The sequence below is a fragment of the Manacus candei genome, unplaced genomic scaffold (genome assembly GCF_025592945.1).
Source record: "Manacus candei isolate 608988 ecotype Guabito, Panama unplaced genomic scaffold, ASM2559294v1 h1tg000005l, whole genome shotgun sequence".
Classification (NCBI taxonomy): Eukaryota; Metazoa; Chordata; class Aves; order Passeriformes; family Pipridae; genus Manacus; species Manacus candei.
This window is the reverse complement of record NW_026138053.1, coordinates 27,037-45,482: the sequence shown is the minus strand read 5'-3', so window position 1 is coordinate 45,482 and position 18,446 is coordinate 27,037. Positions and strand designations below refer to the sequence as shown.

General features: G+C 46.6%; 3 protein-coding genes across 3 annotated transcripts; 2 read left to right on the top strand and 1 right to left on the bottom strand.

Moving 5' to 3' along the window:
• Positions 1-9: 9 nt before the first annotated feature.
• Positions 10-4,575, top strand: EBNA1BP2 (EBNA1 binding protein 2). Its single transcript, XM_051808506.1, has 9 exons — positions 10-130; positions 202-285; positions 399-556; positions 1,159-1,282; positions 2,401-2,490; positions 2,725-2,800; positions 3,060-3,150; positions 3,465-3,636; positions 3,981-4,575. Exons 1-9 carry the CDS (start codon positions 53-55, stop codon positions 4,029-4,031), a joined length of 924 nt encoding a protein of 307 aa, XP_051664466.1. The 5' UTR covers positions 10-52; the 3' UTR covers positions 4,032-4,575.
• A 70-nt stretch (positions 4,576-4,645) lies between these two features.
• Positions 4,646-7,620, bottom strand: CFAP144 (cilia and flagella associated protein 144). The gene is made up of 4 exons (XM_051808556.1): positions 7,482-7,620; positions 6,690-6,749; positions 5,813-5,916; positions 4,646-4,775 (listed from the first exon to the last, which is right to left on the bottom strand). The coding sequence occupies exons 1-4, from the start codon at positions 7,612-7,614 to the stop codon at positions 4,710-4,712; spliced, it is 363 nt and encodes a 120-aa protein (XP_051664516.1). The 5' UTR covers positions 7,615-7,620; the 3' UTR covers positions 4,646-4,709.
• On the top strand, positions 7,613-17,000 carry PIF1 (PIF1 5'-to-3' DNA helicase). The gene is made up of 12 exons (XM_051808569.1): positions 7,613-8,266; positions 8,355-8,460; positions 8,538-8,663; positions 8,759-8,912; positions 9,457-9,571; positions 9,646-9,752; positions 10,163-10,302; positions 10,951-11,057; positions 11,614-11,701; positions 12,242-12,387; positions 13,381-13,572; positions 13,912-17,000. The coding sequence occupies exons 1-12, from the start codon at positions 7,613-7,615 to the stop codon at positions 13,966-13,968; spliced, it is 1,992 nt and encodes a 663-aa protein (XP_051664529.1). The 3' UTR covers positions 13,969-17,000.
• Positions 17,001-18,446: the final 1,446 nt, after the last annotated feature.

Here is an 18,446-nt window from a genome sequence, read left to right as displayed (position 1 = left end):
CGCCCGGAAGCGGCGGCGCACGCGGGCGGAAGGGGCGGTGGCGGCGGCGGCGATGGCGGCGGTGGCGCGGCGCGGGTCCCTCTCGGACCTCGGGTCGGACTCGGAGGACTCCTCGCTCTCGGACTCGGAGGTGAGACCGGGGCCACGGTGGGCGGCGGGGCCTCCCCCGGCAGCCGCGGCCTGACCGTGCCCGTCTCACAGCTCCAGGAGGCCTTCGCGAGGGGGGAGCTGAAGCCGGGGCTCAACGTGGTGCTGGAGGAGCGGCCGAAGCGGCGCAACGACGCGGTGAGCGGGGCTGCGGGGCACGGAGGGCTGCGGGGCTCTGCACGGCGGCGGGGGTTTGCGGTGTGAGCCGGGCCAGCCGTGCGGGGCCGTGCAGAGCTGTGCTTCTCTCGCAGGACGGCCTGAAGCAGTGCCTGGCCGAATTCGGGAAGCAGCTCGCGTGGGTGGAAAGGCTGGACGTGACTCTGGGCCCCGTCGTGGACCCCGTCGCCCAGAGCGCTTCCAGCACAGATGCTGTTGACCCTGAGAATGATTTCCAGAGAGAGATGAGCTTGTAAGTGTCAAAAAAGAGGTTTCATGTAGGGTCTCAGCGTGCTGCTGCGTGCTTGTAGTTTCACCAGTGTGCTGCAGGGTGCCTGTCACTGGCACTCTTGGGCCGTGTTATTTAAGATTTGATGGCTCTGAATGTTTTCTAAAATAACTACAAATTAATGCTAGTATGTTTAACTTGCCTTGTGACTGAAAATAAATAATTTTCCTCCTCCCAGCAGACTTCCATCCTTTGCTGAAAAGTATATTTTAAAAGTGCCTTGGTAGCAGCACTAAGGCTGTAATACAAGATATTGATTTTTCTTTGTGGGTTTGATTTGGTGTTCTTACAATTCTTTTGTTTTGCTATGCCTTTTGTATTCCAGCATATTAAACTGTAACTGGCAATAAGTGCATATATGTAAGATACAAGTCTTAATATTCTGCCGGCACCTATTCACTAGCACTGTATGTGCACAGAACGCTGATGTAATTCTAGAGCAATGCTTGTTAGATCCCAGTATCTCCCAGCTGGTGTGCTCAGAGTTTCTGTCAGTGCTGTGGGATGCCTGACATGCAGTGACAGAGCTGGTGCAGTGACAGAGCTGGTGCTGTGCTCTCTCCCAGCTACCGGCAGGCTCAGGCAGCCGTCCTGGAAGCCCTTCCTAGGCTGCGGAAGCTCCAGGTTCCGACCAGGAGACCGGATGATTACTTTGCAGAGATGGCCAAATCAGACCAACAGATGCAGAAGGTATGTGCAATGTCTTCCTTTCTTGTGTAATGTGTTGGTTTTATCCTGTAAGAGGTTGGAACATAAAGTAGAAAACCCTATTTATACTTTGTCCTGAATGTGTTTAATATTAAAAATGGAGAATTTTTCTCAGTGTGAGTGGTTGTAAAGTTGGCTGTGTTTTTGCTCTTTGTCATAAGACTTACAGTTGACTGTGTCTTTTACACGATCCTTTTTTTCCTATTTATCACCCTTTGTTTATAGTCAGTGTGTTCTGGTTCTCGGTGATTTTAGACTCTGTTAATGAATGAATCTATTTTGGATAGAAAGTCAGATTTGCTTAGGAAGTAAGACTTTCATGAACTTGCATTTTACTGTAGTCTTTGCTCAAAAGGGAACTCTGTTTTTTGTTTTAAATTTGGAAAAAAGGCTACATTGTATAAGATAAAAACCCGTAAGCTGGAGTCTAATTTGGAGATTCGTGTATGACTTGTTTTGGTGTTTGATAGAACCTTTCTAGAGAAGATGAAGAGTAATAAGTGGCTTGTGCTAAGGCTTAAGTCAATTCTGCACATTACTGTTCTTTTCTTTTGCTGACTTTTGCTGACTTTTGTCTGAACAGCAGTTTCTATCTCCTGGTGGAGTCACAGACTGAATCCAGAAGATCTGTGTTGAAATCCTTGTAATCCTTTGTAATGTGGCATCCTTATAAAAATGTGATCAAGGAGGGAATGGAAAAGAGGTTTTCTGTGGCACAGGATTATTGACTCTTCTTCAGTGCTTTACTTTTAGTAATGACAAGACAGAAACTATCAAATCTTCTTCATGGACCCGAGTAGACTGACAAGATAATCTTTGTTCCATTAGAGCCCATTATAAGGCTTTGTCTTGTCTCTGTTTGAGTACTGTCTTTTCAACCAGGTTTTGGCTACAGATCAGTTCAGGAGTTTCTGTAATAACTGTTTTAGCCTTGATCTGAAAGGATGTTATGCCTTATAAGCATGATCTGATTGAGAGAGGATTTTTTACACCCATATATATTTCACAAATACTGACTTAAGGACTGTTAAGCAATCATAAAATTCTCTTATTTTCTTTTGTGTTACTCATAAATTTCATTTTTTCTATCCCCTAATAAGATTCGACAGAAGCTTAAGAGTAAACAGGAAGCAATGGAGAGGTCTGAGAAAGCAAAACAGCTCCGTGCAATGAGAAAATACGGCAAGAAGGTGAGGAGCTGCAAAAGGGAGCTACAATCTGTGACAAGAATCTAGAGCCTGAGTGAGCAGCTTGGAAAGTGAGACCACCAGAGTCTGGCTAAAATATATAGAATTTGTCTAGTCTTCTGTCTAGCTGCTCTGAAGGAAAACAGAGCTAAAGATAGGATACCTTTAAAAGAATAGCTTAAAAAAAATGATGGGACACTGCAAGGAACAAAACTAACATTCTGCTTCTAATCACAGGTGCAAACTGAGATTCTGCAGAGGAGACAGAAGGAGAAAAAAAATATGTTGAATGCAGTCAAGAAATACCAGAAAGGTAAAGTTAACTTGACTAAGAGAGCAAATGTGTGATGGCAGCAGTGGTGTCTGAGCAATGTAAGGCAGCGTGATGGGTGGTCACCACATCTGTAGTTCTGGGCCTTGAGCTTGGGAGGCTGCTGTGCAGAAAGAACCATGTGCCAGTGCCAGTGAAAAGCCTCCCAGGTAGCTGTTCTTCAGTGAGGGTGACTTGGTGCTATTCCTTCCTTAGACTGAAAATTTGCTTCTTCTGAGCTGTGATGTCTTCGCTCTTGCAGGGCTGTCTGACAAGCTGGACTTTCTAGATGACGAGCAGACGTCGTCTCAGGGGAATAAAAAAGGCAGTGCAAGTCAACGGACAAAGAAGGGGTGAGGCTGGAAATGAAAGATGTTTAAACACAGAATGTCTGATTCTTTTCTGTCTTTTGGGGGGATAATTTTGGGAGCATGAAAGCTGTTCTGATGAGTGTTTGTTAAAATAAGTCCAAGGTGGCTTTCTGTCCCTAAAGAGAAATAAAACTGGCCAGAATGGCACGGAGACTGAAATGTGCTAATTTCTGCATCTTTGGTATGGGGGAAAAGGTTTATGATGGCTGTTGGGAGTCCATCAGCACATACCTGTGCCTTGAGAGCTTCCTGAGGAAAGGAACGTAGGGCAATGATGCTGTTTGGTTGTTTTTCAGACCAAATGCCAAAAGACGATACAAAAATCAGAAGTTTGGTTTTGGTGGGAAGAAGAAAGGCTCAAAGTGGAACACAAAGGAAAGTTTTAATGATGTATCCAGCTTCCAGTCAAAAGTGGCTCACAACAAAGGCCCAGGAAAAGCAAGAAAAGGAGGGAAAAAAGCCCTCAATGTAAGTAAAATGTTGTGTGCAAACACTCCTGGTTGGCTGAGAAGCCAGCCCTAATCTGGGAGGGAGAGCTGAGTACATGATGGGTGCCTACAGCATTGGGAAGTGATAATGCCTGTCTTTGGGAGCTGAGCATAACTGGGTTGCTGACAGAGCTGAGAACAGTTGTTTGGTATCAGCAGGGAAATGAGCAAGGGAGTTAATACCACTTGCTGCCTGTGTGCTAAAACCTCCCTCTCCAGATGTACTGACAAATATCCTCTCCTTGGTATCCTCCCCAAGCTATAGAAATAGAACATATATTGAGAACTTGAAAATAAAGATCTCAATCTGTCTGTTTGTTGCAGAAGAGACCTGGAAAGAGAGCAAGGCAGAAAATGAAGAACCGAGCGCGCTAAGAGGACTGTGCTTCCCACTGGGGTTCTTGTGTGTCTGTGTGTTGCAAGATGTGCTTCTGCTGGCATCAAGCAGCTAACCGTGGAGCAAGCTGGATGCTTCCAAGTGGCATGGAAAAGAGTCAGTGGAAACCAGTGCCTTATCACTAATTTCTTCGTCCTGTTTTGTTGAAGGATTGTTTTCTACGTAAACCTTTGGTGTGTGAATGCATTAAATGGTTTGCACAGAACTATGTGTAACTCATGTTTAGCTGTTTTATGAATGGCAGCTGGAGCCTGCCCTTTGTCCCCTTCATTCTGACAGCCTTTTTCACCACTACTGCTGATGTGAGGTTGGAGACCTCGAGTTCTGGGTCATGTTGCTGATGTCAAAATAAGAAGTCTGAAACCTGTCAAAATGTTAGAGTGGTTTTTTAGACTATTCATATAGATGGGTTTAGAAACAGCAATGAGATGAATACAGCAGTCTTATAAGTTTATTTCTGTCAGTGTTGTCAGGCTGCAAATCTGGACAAACTGAGGTTCTCCCTTCCCTTTTCTATTGTCTGTTACTAGAACTCTACCAGACTTGCCTATTAACAAGCAGGCCTAACACATTAGATGTCTATCTGAGTTTGTGGCTTTCCCCCTCTACTACTGAAGGTTCTTACTCTCCTCCTCCCCATGCCCCAGGGCAGCCATTTATGTAGTGAACTTGGTTTTCCGGCGTGGGAAGTGGAGTCTGCAATCATTACGGTCCACAGGAATCTGGGAAAGAAAAATGACAAATACTCATGTGCTGTTGCTAAAATTGGTAGTTCCTCCTGGGAAGAGTGATGCATGGTGTTCTTGCTGCTGAGAAATGTCCAAGTGAAAAACGAGCAGAGTACCACCACACTGTTATGGTAGAACTGCTTCATTATGGTAGAACCTGCTGAAAAAGGCAAGGTTAACAAATTAAACAGCATTATGAGCCTTGACCCTATAAATTGAACTTGCTTCCCTTCATGCACATTTAGTTGCCTCTTTCCTGCCAGTCTAATCCTACCAGCACTATTTTAACACCATAAAGCCCAGCTGGCATGTCTGTCTCTACCCTTGTCAGGAGTGACTAGTTTACTTGATGTATAATATGAAAAGTTGAGGAAAACTGTCTTATTTTCTTATTTGTCTTAGTTTTCTTTGTAATAGGCCAAAATTAATGAGATCCTCACTTGCCTTTCTTAAAACACTAATCTGTAAAGTACAGCCATCATCACAGCTATTTGTTTGTCAGGTATGATTGATGTCTCAGCTTGTTAATCATACTTCTTTATCTCCTATTTACTCACGCTTCCCCAGATGAATCCTCACTGGTGTATCTGCCTTGGGTATACTTAGATGATTATTAATTTCATGGTTCTGCTTGCACTTTGTTTGAAAGATACTGTGCAGCAGCAGATTTCTTTTCACAGTATTTACATATGTCACTTCACGTTGCTCACTACACCATTTCTCAGGGCTGAAGGCTTTAGTAAACAGTGAGTACACATGTGGCATTTGGCACTGTGCTTGGGGTCCATTGTCACTGTACATATTTTGCATTCAGGTTTCTCAGGGGAAGTCTGCTGTTTCTGTGTTCACAAGCCTGTGCCAGTGTGAAGAGTCCTCTTAGGTCTAAGTTTTAAAAACTGGTTATGAACAGCTCTGCTCACTCCTGGTCATTCCTGTTTTCCATGTTTATCACAAATTATTGTCTTGCATGTGTATCTTTCAGTGGTGGGCTGAACACCTCTGAATCCTGCAAAGACCTGAGTCCTACTCACCAGAGGTGTTGTGTTCCAGCCAATTTCTTGGCTTTCAGTTTGCGGCTCTGAATATTTCTGTCTTGGCTGCAGTGCTGCGCGGTGAAAAAGTTTCAGGAACTCGTCTGTTGGTTTAAGAGACACAAATAGAAATGAAAGTATTTAAAAATTTAAAAATCACTCACCTGTGGATGTGTGTTAGAATGGGACAACTTAATGCTGTCCAAGCTATAGCAAGAAAGCCAAGGATAAGAGCAACCTCTGTGCTTCTATGAATTACAGTGTCAGAGAATGCAGGGTGACGTTTCTACTTCAGTATTTCCTGATGCACTTTCAAGATTTGCCTGGTGATACTGTCCTGTTAATTCTTACCTGAGCATTAAGGTTTTTAGACAAAATTAGCATGTTAGAAATAAGGGAGCAGCTGCTATCAGGGTTCTTGTTACCAGTGCTCTGAAGCAAGACTGGACAGTCATTTCAGCAGTTTACTATGTGTGGTGGTTAAGTAGAATCTGCAGTGACAGGCAACATGTATGTGTAGATCATGTTTCCAGTTGTTTTGGGGAGGTTTAGATTCTCAAGCAAAATTTTATCATATGACTATAAAGAATTTTCTATATATTTTATAGTGTAGTATAGTTTTTAACTAAAAACAAATAGCACAATTGCATGAATGCAAACTTTTGCTGATAATGGAAAGTAATGGGAAAGGGCCTTAAAGTGGAATAAAACCTGCTTCACATTTAACAAAAATCATGAACAAGTTTTAATTTTCTTGTATGGTCACAGAGGCATTTCCACAGACATGATGTTTTAGACTGATTGGAATTATTAAATCTTATTTATTAGTAATTTTCTTAGGTAATTTTGAGAAAAAGATTTTTCAGAGATTTCTTACCATCTGTTGGCTCGTCTATATTGTCATGCCAAGACATTGGCTTCCTGGTGACTGTGTAAACTGGAAAGAAATGATACAGGTGAATAACATGAATTTAGCATCACAGCCAGGTACAGAATATGTATCATTGCAGATGTTCTTTTTGGTTATTCCCCAGTGTGGATCCAGCTACTTCCCTGAAACTGTAAAGGAAGAACGGCACGTGAATAGCAGAAAATGAGTTAGAAATACTGATTAATGGCAATTTCCTAGGAAGGCAAGGGGCTTAAGCATGCTGAAGGCCCTTCTACTGAATGCTGCCTGTGTTCACCACCCCAAAGTCCCACCCCACCCAAGTGGTGGCCTGTGAATGCCAAGTCTCAGGAAATTATTTTCCTTTGGTTTTTGTTTTACTGCAAAAGCTAGACCTGAATGAATCTACTCCCATCACCTGTCTGTGCCAGCACAGACTGTGATATTCTGTGACTCTGAATTGACAGGTAGAAGGTCCAAGGGCTGAAGGAACGTGGTGTAGTGATTGGGCTCCCTACCCCATCTTGGCTCTGTATTTGCTCAGGATTTGTAGGTTCCGCATCCTAAATAGTTACCTCACTTCTCCAAGGTTACTAAAGGCTATCTGGGGCATGTCTCCTTGCTGCCTCTGAGTGTGCAGACCGGCTCCTCAGGCGAAAGAAAGGCCCACCGGTTGCTCCTTCCAGCTCTACCCCTGTCCCTGGCCGCTGCTGCCATTCCTGGGTGCAGCTGCCTATCCCCGCCGCGCAGCTGAGCGCTGCGGGCCCGCCCCCGCCTCACCGGGTTGGAGCGGGTTCACGGTGTACTGCGTGTAGAGCTTCTGGTGCCGCATCTCCTTGTGCACCCGCTCGCTCAGGAGCCGGTCCAGCTGCACCGCGTCCGGCCGCTCCCGCTGCCCGCCGCGGGCGGCCATGGCCGCGCCGGCCCCGCGTCCCGCTGCCTGGCAACGCCTCACGTGGGGCCCGCGGGGCCGCCCATTGGCCGGCTCGCCTTCCCGCCTCCCATTGGCCGCCGGGTTAAATCCCCCGGGCGCCGATTGGCGGCGGCGCACGCGGCGCGTTCAAACGGCCAGCGGGGCGATGGAGGCGGCGCAGTTGCGCTGCACGGCGGCCGTGGAGGAGCCGCTGCCGGGGGGCTGCGGCCCGCGCCGCCGCGTCCTGCGGGACGCCACCGTGCTGCTGGGCCGCAACGAGCTGCGCCAGCCTGTGCTGCGGGTGGTGGGCGGCAGCGGCACGGCGGCCGCGGTGCTGAGCTTCGCGCTGAGCGGGGACGCCGTGCGGCTCTTCACGCGGTTCGCGGGCGAGGGGCGGGCGGCGGTGCGGGTGGGGCCGGGCGGCGCGCAGGTCCTGCTCTCCGACTGCCCCCCGGACGCGCTGCGCCGCTTCCTCCGCCTCCTGCGGCTCAAGGTGGCCGCCGGGTCGCGGGGCCCGGCGCGCCCCCCGCGCCTGCTGGAGCGGCCGGCGGCGTCCTTCGCCGTGATCAGCCCGGTGCAGGAGCGGGACCTGCTGCGCAACCCCGGCCCCCGCCGCGGCTGCGGGGAGGGGCGGGGGGAATGCCCCGCCGAGGTGAGTCCCGGGGCGAGGGGCGGCCCCGGTACCGGGCCCGGGTTCGGGCGCTGCCCTCACAGCGCACCGCTGTCTGTCTGTCCCGCAGGTGCCCCGCGCCGAGAGGCGGCCCCCGGCGCGGCTGTCGGCGGAGCAGGAGGCGGTGCTGGGAGCCGTGCGGAGCGGGAAGAGCATCTTCTTCACCGGCTGCGCAGGTGAGGGCGCCCGGCGGCTCTCGCTGGGGAAAGCCCTCGGGCCTCGCTGTTGACCTGTGGCTTCTCTCTCCTCGAAGGGACTGGGAAGTCCTTCCTGCTGAAGAGGATCGTGGGCTCCCTCCCTCCGAACGTCACCTATGCCACAGCCAGCACGGGAGTGGCCGCTTGCCACATCGGTGGCACCACTCTCCATGCCTTTGCAGGTAATGCCTGCCCGACAACGAGGGGCTGGGAGCTTTCACTCCCTTCCCAATGAATCAGGAGCTTCCCAAAGCTTTGCTTTCTTCTCCCCTGCCAGGGATCGGCTCTGGGAAGGCACCGCTGGAACAGTGCATTCAGCTGGCGGAGAGGCCGGGGGTGCGCCAGCACTGGCTGGCCTGCCAGCACCTGATCATCGATGAGATCTCAATGGTAGATGGAAAGTTCTTTGACAGGCTGGAGGCAGTGGCAAGGTAAGCAAATGTCAGGTCAAACAACTAACTGAAATGAGTTTTCCTAAATTTCCAGGCTGCTTCCTTCCTCGGGTTTTGTGAATTGATACAAGGCAGCTGCTGGCATAGGACTGCAAGGAAGCATGGAATCATAGCATCTGGGCAGATCTTTATCATGAGATAGGTTTTGATTGTGTCCCCTCTTCACTCCCAGCCGTGGCTGTTCTAGTTGCTCTTTCCATCTCCTGAGCTAAGTGTTGTCTATAGAGCTGAATCCAGAATACGGCTGTTCCCAGAAGTTCTCTCTTGAAGAGAGAAGCAGCTGTAGCATAATAGCCACCAAAGAAAGACTGGTAATGGCATCTGGGGTGGGTAAGCAAAGCAAATTTAATGTCTTACCATTGCTCAATTGTTTGAGCACTTCTGATTCAGCTAAGGATAAACATCTTTTAAATGCAGGTGGTGTATATTTGAATATCCTGACAGATTAACAAGTAACTTCTGAGATCTAAGTATGTCCAGGTTCTGGAGGACATTCAAAACTTCTCTCTTCCATCTCTTTCAGGGCAGTCAGAAAACGGGATGAGCCTTTTGGGGGAATTCAGCTAATCATCTGTGGGGACTTCTTGCAGCTACCTCCAGTATGCAAGGCTAATGAAGAAACCAAGTTCTGCTTCCAGGTACAAAACTGCCCCTTAACTCGTTCTTATACTTCAAGTCTGTTTCTTTCTTAACCAGAGAATGATTTTTGCAGGCAAAAAGCTGGAGGAAATGTATCCACATAAACATGGAGCTGACTGAAGTGCGGCGACAGACTGACAAGACCTTTGTCTCACTCCTGAGTGCAATACGTTTAGGCAGGTGAGGAGAAGCTCATCTCTTTGTAATCTCTGCTCCCCACCTAGAGCAGAAGAAAGCAGAATAAAGAGCAGTTTGTCACTTTTCTGAGCCCTATCAGGAATATGTAGCTGGGGGCAAAAGCTATAAAAGCTTTAGTTAACATAGGCAGATTTCATATATCCTGCTCTGGTAAGGAAGGACACTTTCTAGGGTTCCTCCTTGATTTCTGTGAGTTAATTCAATGGATCCTGAGCTGGCAGTGGCCAGGACCCACACACTGGCACTGTTCTCCAACTTTTATATATCTTTCTCTGTCCTCCTCTCTGGAGGCCTGCAGCTTGCACAGACAGATCCAGCTGTGTGAAGGTTACTGCTGCTCAAGACCTGTTCCTGATCACTTTAAAGAATAACTCCCTTTTCCTGGTTACCAGGTGCACAGAGGAGGTTACCAGGCAGCTGATGCAGACAGCTACCAACAGGTCTGAGCGTGATGGGATCCTGGCTACACGGCTCTGCACCCATAAGGATGATGTCGAAATAACTAATGAGAGACGCTTGCAACAGCTGTCAGGTGAACTCCCTGGAGGAAACTGCTGATTCTGGGGCTGAGCTCTGAGTGGATGCAGTGGGGATACTGTGGTGTCAGGAAGAACTAGTGTTCTGTCATGCACAGCAGCACCAGTCAAAGCTGTGTGTGTTGGAGTTCGGCTGCCTGGGGAAAAATTCAGTTTTTTGGTTAAATATTCAGTGTCACTTCTTGGTGTGTAATAGACAGCAAGCTCATTGATTGCTATGAAACAGGGTTGGTCATTTATTGCCTCCACACCTCTGCTTTTTCTTTCTATAGCATCTTATTAAGGGCTTTCTCAATTTTTGCCTCCCTTTCTGGCAATATTTTCTGGATACTTCCTTTAGTGATCTGATGTTGGCAGCAAATGAAACTAGTCATGTGCTCAAAATGCTGGCTGCTCAGTTCTTATTTACTGCTGGCCTTTGATTCCTGTGCCTTTTCATGCTCTGCAAATTCTGTTGGGAAGAGAGGCAATAGTGAGCTCCCTGTTGTTAGATGTGACAAGGTTTGTGTGAAGATGTCCTAGCAGCAGAGCAGAATGGTTATTAAAAGAGGAATTTCTATTAGAAATAAATACTGAGCCTCCTGCCATGCTGTGTATAATGTGTTCAACAGCTGCAATTTGTTATGTCTTTCTTTCCTTAACAGGAGAAGTGCACACATATGAGGCTCTGGACAGTGACCCAATGCTAGTGAAGTTAATTGATGCTCAGTGTCCTGTGGGTGGTAGAGTTGAGCTGAAGCTTGGAGCTCAGGTAAGTATGTGTACATACACATGGGATAGAACAGCAGATCAAATGGTATAAGAAAAATAAAGGAATATCAGATAAATATATAGAGTAGATTGATATACAGAATGCAGATTCAATATAGAATGTCTATGCCAGGCCAACAGAAGATTCTATTCCAATCTTTTATATTTTCTCTGCTTGGAATCTTATCGAAACAGAAAATGAGTTTGATTTGAGTGCAGTCCATGTCTTGGGGACAATGATGATTGCTGTGACTTTGACACACTTTTCCAATCAGGTTTAGAAGCTTTCAGTAGCAGAGAGCACAGGCAGCTCATAGCTGTGGACAGAAGCAGCTCAAGTGAAGTGTTCAATGCTGTAAAATAGCTGGGAATCCTAGGAAGGAAAGGCTGTGAAATAATTTCAGTTGGAGATGGTGCTCTCTCCTGTAATAGGCAGGATAGGATGATGTGGTCATATCAGCCTGATGTACTTATGCTTCCTGGAAAGAAGTTTAGTTGCAGGTGGCTGAACAGGCTGTAAACCCAGTGCACTGAAGGATTTTTCTTTTTCTCTGTAGGTGATGCTAGCAAAGAATCTGGATGTGTCTCAAGGGCTGGTGAATGGGGCACGAGGCGTTGTTGTAGGATTTGAAAGTGAACAGAAGGGTAAGTGAGCTTCTTGATCTCTTGCTGAAGGAAGAGGGGAAAAATAACAAAACGATTTTTCATTGATGGCTGATGACTTCTCAACTTTGTTTACTGTCTGGTAAGAATAATTGGAGGGAAAGCAGGGAGGAGATCTCTGCAGGCTTGGGGCTCTCACCAGCTGTGATGTCATGCACTGCATCAGCTGTAGCTATCTATGGGCCTCTTGTGTTTGCTTTTCTGTGTTGTCTAGATGTGGGTGCTCATTTGCATTTCCTGTTTTCTTTTGTTCAAGCAAGTTTTTGTTTGTTTTTTTCTCAAAGAATAATGTTCTGCTACCTGCAATGTGTATTTTTCTCTGCATCTCAGCTGATAAATTACCTGACTTTAATTCTCCTGCCTTAAGTAGGTGCCAAACATCATTTCAGTGCATGCTATTTACTGTCTGCGGGTTTAGGTTTGGTTTAGGAGGGGGGGAAAAAGTGTTCTTAGGCTGCTGACTTCCTGGCTTTTGAGTGTCAGGAATACATCCCTGTTTCTCTCCTGCTCCCATTCCTACAGGGCTGCCTAAGGTTAGGTTTCTCTGTGGGGTCACACAGGTCATAAGAATGGAGAAATGGGTCTTCAAAGGACCATCAGGAGTTCACCTGAGTCGTCAACAGCTGCCTTTAAAATTGGCATGGGCCATTTCCATTCACAAGAGTCAGGTGGGTGTCCTTATACAGCTGTCTAAAGACGTGCACACCATCATAAGCCTTATTTCCTGGGTGAGCTTGCATTGCTTGTAAAACAGAAGGGAAAGCTGAAAGGCCCTTGTTGGGGGGGGGAACTCCAGAATATGTGTGTTTAACTGCACCTCTTCCGTTCATGATGCCTGCCTATAGGGTCACAGATGGACTAGATACACTGCTGGAGTTTCCATGGGGTGCTGCCATCTGCATAGTTGGTGTTGGACTATAAAGCAGCATTATTTACCACTGTGGGCTGATGAGAGCAGTGTTTCCTTGAGAGTCATCAGCACTAGAGACCCTGAGGTTTGCAGTATAACTGAGGCAGCTGTCAGAGCCAGAACTGTGCTCTTTGGGCTGGACTCGCTCTTTGGTGGTGTGTGTTTGGTTTTTTTCAATGTAACAGTGTAACTTTCTCAAAGGTCCTTCCCTTCCAGAAGACTTCATACACTTTGATAAATACTGGTCTTGGAAACCTGTGAGTTTGTTCCCATGCCACTGCTTTTTGTTCCTGTGCCACTGTTTAAACCAGGGCAGGCTGTAAATTCTGCTGTGCCCAGGACAGCCCTGCAGACAGGCCTAACCCAACTCTCTGATCTGCCTGAGGACTGCTTGAGAATGGTGACTGCTCTAGTTAACTACTAGGAGTGAAACCAGCAGGATTTCTTTCCCTGCTGTGTTGATTAGATGGGATTTATGGAGTTTCATGCAACAAGAGGTTCTCTGGAGTTAGTTAGTGGATTCTACTATCTGCTAGCAATTTACTGACAGTAGGAAACTGCCTTTCCTTTCTGATTCTCATCTTTTAATCAGTTACACAGTGAAACAAAAGACTTCTTTGTTTTTTCTTTTTTTTTTAATCAAGTCCCTACACCAAGAACGGTACCTTTGACAGACTCACAGGTTAGTGTTGGTACAGCACAGTGTTCTTGTTTGTTTGTTCTGTAACAAAGTTCTCTGTGTCTTTGGCAGGGCATGTCTTTAGACTGTGTGGAAATCTCCCTGTCTCGTGTCTTTGAAAGTGGGCAGGCTTACGTAGCCCTCTCCCGGGCCCGCAGCCTTGCAGGGCTCCGTGTTCTGGATTTTGACCCAAAAGTAGTGAGAGCTGATCCTTCTGTGCTGCAGTTCTATAGAGAGCTGAGGCATCATCAGCTTTTAACCCAGGTAAAGAAAAACCTCATGCTAGCAAAGCCTGCTTTGTGCTACCAAGATGAGAGATGTTGGCCCTGAGATGCTTCTTTTTCTTCCTAAGCAAGACCATTCAAATTAAAACTTGTAGTGGCAGGAGAGATGAAACTGCAGAGAGAGCATGTGGCAGGGCAGCTCTTGGTGGTAAAATAGCTACAGTAGTTTTGGGATTGTACAACACTACCTGGCCCTGTGGGTGAAAGGATAGGTTGGGATTCTTTGGTCTTCCTCTTGCAGTAAGGAATGAAGGGGAAGTGGGCACAAAAGAAATCTGTTCCATTTTTTTCTTTGTTTATGTCTTCTCTCTCCCCAAAGGATTCACTACACACCTATTCAGATGCTGATGAGAAGGAGAATGTGAAATGCAGCTGATAATGTTCTCCTGGTTTCTGTGAAGTGTCAGCACAGACAGCTGAGATGCAGTGATCTTGCTATTGAGTATATTTGATAACACAGGTAAAGTCAAAGGAATTTTTTTAGCTGTTTACTTCACTCAGCTGACTCTGGATATATAGAAGTACCCCCACCTTGTGCCTCTGGAATTTGGAAGGCTTCTGCAGCCCCCTTCTGAGCCCGCAGACCTAAGTAAGCACTTCTGTGTCACAGATGGAACTCTAGCAAACAAAATGACTGAACAAGGATATTCCTGAAGGACTTTCCTATGGTTCTATCCTGCCTGCCTAGTTGCATTTAATCCTCCACATATATAGAGTGAAACTTGTGTCCCTTTCTTCAAGTATACCACTGTTGTGAGATGGAAGGTGTCTGGATGGATTGGACCTGTTCACAGGAGCTGCTGACACAAGGGAAAGCAGTACTAAGTATCTGGAATACATACTTGATTCTTCTGCAAGCAAGGAGCTGGGCTATTACTTTACAGCATGCTGAGGTGTTCCAGATGCTTGACACCAGGAGGCTTTGCAAAACTTCCTCCACAAGCAGAACTGCCAGTTACATATTGCTTGTTATGCTGATATGTAGCATTTTTATTAGTCTGTTGCATAAGATGTGATTTTTATTTTTTTAACCCTCTGAGATGAACTGACACTGTTTAAAGACAGGAGGAATTCCTACATCTTATACCTGTAATTATGGAACTACAAGAATTGTGAAGGTCTGTTACTCCACTAGGGAGAAGATGGATACTGGTGAGAGTTCCTCTTGTTTAAACATGAGGCTTGCTCAAATGAAAGTTGCTCCTGGAAAAAACCTGTCTGACTAATAAGGTGGCAGTTTAGTGTGAAATAGGGAATAATGGCTATGGACATGTGAAGTGAGCTGTAATGTCACCTGTTTCAGCAAAAGCAGAGATAAGCAGAAGTAATATACTGTCTTAAGTAAGGAAAAGCTTTGGTCTTTGTATTTTAGCACTTTGTTTAAAGCTTAAGTGACTTGTATATTTTAAAATGTTTAACATCTTAAAACATGACATAACATTCAGCTGGAACTCATCTCTTGCAGGGTTATGTCTCTAACAAAACCTCTGCTGTGTGAGTGAGCTGAAGGTCACTTCTTGGCAGCTGCTCTCCTTAAAGCCAGGAAAGGATGTTGATTAGCCAGTGATTATTATAGCAGAGAACAGTTTTAATAGGATTTCAAAATGCATATTTTAAGTGGGGGTTGAGGTTTTTTTCTGGGCTTGAAAGGTAGAGTTTTGGAGGGAGTCATAGTAGAAGGCAGAAGTGTGACTATTATTCAGAGGGGCTCTTAATGTATCAGCACATTGTTTCTTCAAAGAAGTCTGGTGGGGAGTGGATGAAGTAGCTGGAGCCTGTGGAAGACAAGCCCTTTCCCCCATCACACTGCAAGCTGTAAACTTTTTAAATTATTTTTTTTAAACAACACATCCCAATTCTTTGAGCTGGATGTAAGCTGTTTGTCCACCTTGGGGAGAAACTGAAGATTAACTTCTCCCTGCCCACACACCTGGCAAGGAGGGTGCTGGCACACTAAAGCATCATTTCTGGTGCAGATGAGCACTGAGGTGTGATTGTTTGGCCTGCAGCTTCCAGAGCTTCCCCTAGAGCTGGGTGAGGGCCTGACTGTTGCAGGCTGTGTCCCCCAGCTGACAGTGCCAGTACCCAGGTGGGGTGCCCATGAGCATGGTGTGCTCAGGTTCAGCCCCTTCCTCCTGTGGTAGGGCACAGGGGGTGCAGGTGTGGCAGACTGGCTCTAGCCTTTCCTTGGACACCTCTTGTTCCCCCAGCTGCTGTGTCCCCATCTTGAAGCACTCTTGCTCTTTCCTCATGCTGCTGTTCTGCAGTGGGTGCCCTGGCGCAGAATCTGTGCTGTGCCACTCATGCCTCCTGTGTAATTCCAGCTGTGCCTCAATGTGCATCCTCCACCTTTGTGTGGGTTGAGTTTTTGCTTTTGTTCACCCCCCATGTCCCTTGTGCAGGTGGCAGAGGCTGTGGGTACCCTGATCATCAGGGCAAGCCTGTCCAGGCAGGCAGGGATGCCCAAGGAGTAGCCTTAAAGCCTGTATGCTTGGTCAGGGGGCTGGGCTGGGTCCAGTTTGCACTCTTTTTAGAGATGGGATGCTGCAGTATGAGGGCTTTGTGTTGCACTGGAGGTTGAGTTGTGGGATCTGAAATGCCCAGAATGTCAGTGGGTTTTACTCTTGGGGTAGACAGCTAGGAAGGATATGCCAGGCATGTCCAGTCATACACAATACATTGAATTACTGACAGGTTGCATAAGAGTGATGAGATAATGCAGGCTCAAATCCTTTAACATCTCTTAAAAAGTTCCTGTATTGCTGCAATGAAAAGATAATTTAGAGTGTAAGAGTGGTGATTATGCAAATAAACCTCTAATTGTGATTTTAAGAAGCAACTCACTTGACTGTAGTTTTCCTGGATTTAGGGACTGAAATCTTTCCAGTTGTATGGTGGTTTTTTTGGTGCCAAGCTGAGGTTTGAGATAAAATGCTAAACAGAACTTAAAGCTGGAAAGGCTAACCAATATTTCATGTTAGTATTAAATATACATGAAATATTGTGGTTACCTTCTCAATGATGGAACTGTGGGAACAGAATAGTGGTGGCTTTTGAAGGGCTGGCAGCTGTTCTGAGGCCAAAAGGGGTCCACCTGTGTAAATTTTGGATGTTCTTACTTCCAGCTAAAGCAGATGTAGGGAGGGGGGGCTGGGTCTGGAGGCTGCTATTTAAATCAGAAAAGAAGCAGTCAGGACAAATCTGAGCTGTCAGGCTCTGTCATGGCTCCCCTTCAGTCAGGGTTGTGATGAGGCCTTTTTTAACAGAATAATACTTCCATATATACATGAGGTAAAAATCTTGTAATACAATAAATATCCCTTCTTCCAAGTTTTCCATAATGTGTTGCTTTTTCTTTCAGAGGGACAGTCTGTCACTAGAACCCAGTATAACAACATGTTTGTTTTTTTTTTTAAGGAACTCTTTATTGTGGTAATTGTACTGCAAGAACAGAGCTCCTCCTCTCTTCATTAGTCAGTAAAATGAAGAAGAATCTGAAGGCTGAGCAGCTTTTTATACAAGGCTGCCACAAAACCATCCTCAAAATGTCTGGTGCTGCTGTTGCTTTCACCTGCTGAAGCAAGGTGGGCTTAGCAGGCTCGATTCTTGTAAGGACAATTCACATGGCTTGTGGCAGAGCAAGCACCTGTGCCATTCTCCACTTACACAACCTACAGTTCATGCTTCTCCCCTGCCCCTCCATGGATCTTCTCCACAGGCTGTGGTCCTTCAGGGAGAAGTCTGCTCCACCACGGTCTTGCTGGGGGCTGCAGGGGCACCTGGAGCTCCTCCTCCACCTCTGACCTGGGTGATCCTTTCTCACACATTGTCCCCCACACTCTGCAGTTTTTCCCCCTCTGTCTGTTGTTACCACCAGTGCCAGTGAGGGGCTCAGCCGTGCCCTGTGGTGGGGTTGTCCTGGAACTGGTTGGAATTTGTTGTGTCAGGCATGGGGCAGCCCCGACCTCTCCTCACAGAGATTCCCAACACATGTGCACAGGCACCTCATACACCAAGTGTGTGAGCATCTTTCAAACTGCCCCACCACCCTTGCCTGCAGCAGCTGGGTGCTGGATATCCTGGGATACAGAGGAAAGGCTGGAGGCGCTGTGGTAGGTGAGGGGGAATGGCTGGTGATGGAGGAGCTGCCATGGCCGTGGGGCACCGGGCAGGAGCTGGCCCGGGGTGCAGCTGGAGCCCAGCTGGTGGGAGAGGCACTCCGTGAGGGCACATGGCTGTGCAGCAGGGGGCTGGGTCCCAGCTGTGTGGAAAAGGAGGCTTCCATTACTGCACTCCCATAAACATGGGGAATTAATATTGTCCTCTGCTTTCACAAACTGAAGAGCAAGAATTTAAGCTTGGTGTTTGCCTTAACTGCAGCTATCATTAAGTGAATTAAACTAAGAGTTAGACACATAATTGGTATTTCTGTTACCACAAAGTACAGCCATTCTCTTTTCAAATACATTAAACCATAAGAAACTGCTTTATACCAGCTAAAGCTTCATAATACATTTATGTGTTATTGGAAGCATAATTCACAAGCAGTGTGTTATTAAAACCTTACCAGCTTCCAGTTTAAATCTTTGTACAGTGATTTAACGCCCTTCTCATTTCTTTATGTGACATTTTCACAATAATTAAACATGAATGTGTCCTCAGAGTCTGTACCCACACGTCCTGTGAGTGCAGGAAAGGCAGCAACAGTCCTGTTGATCTCAGATGCTGTAATAAGATTGTGTCCAGGAATTAGATCTTCATATCCAGAGTTGCTCTGAATAGATGAAACAAATACTACTCTTAAGTGATGGGAATAGAGTACATTATAGCTTATGTTATGAATGCTAATAATGT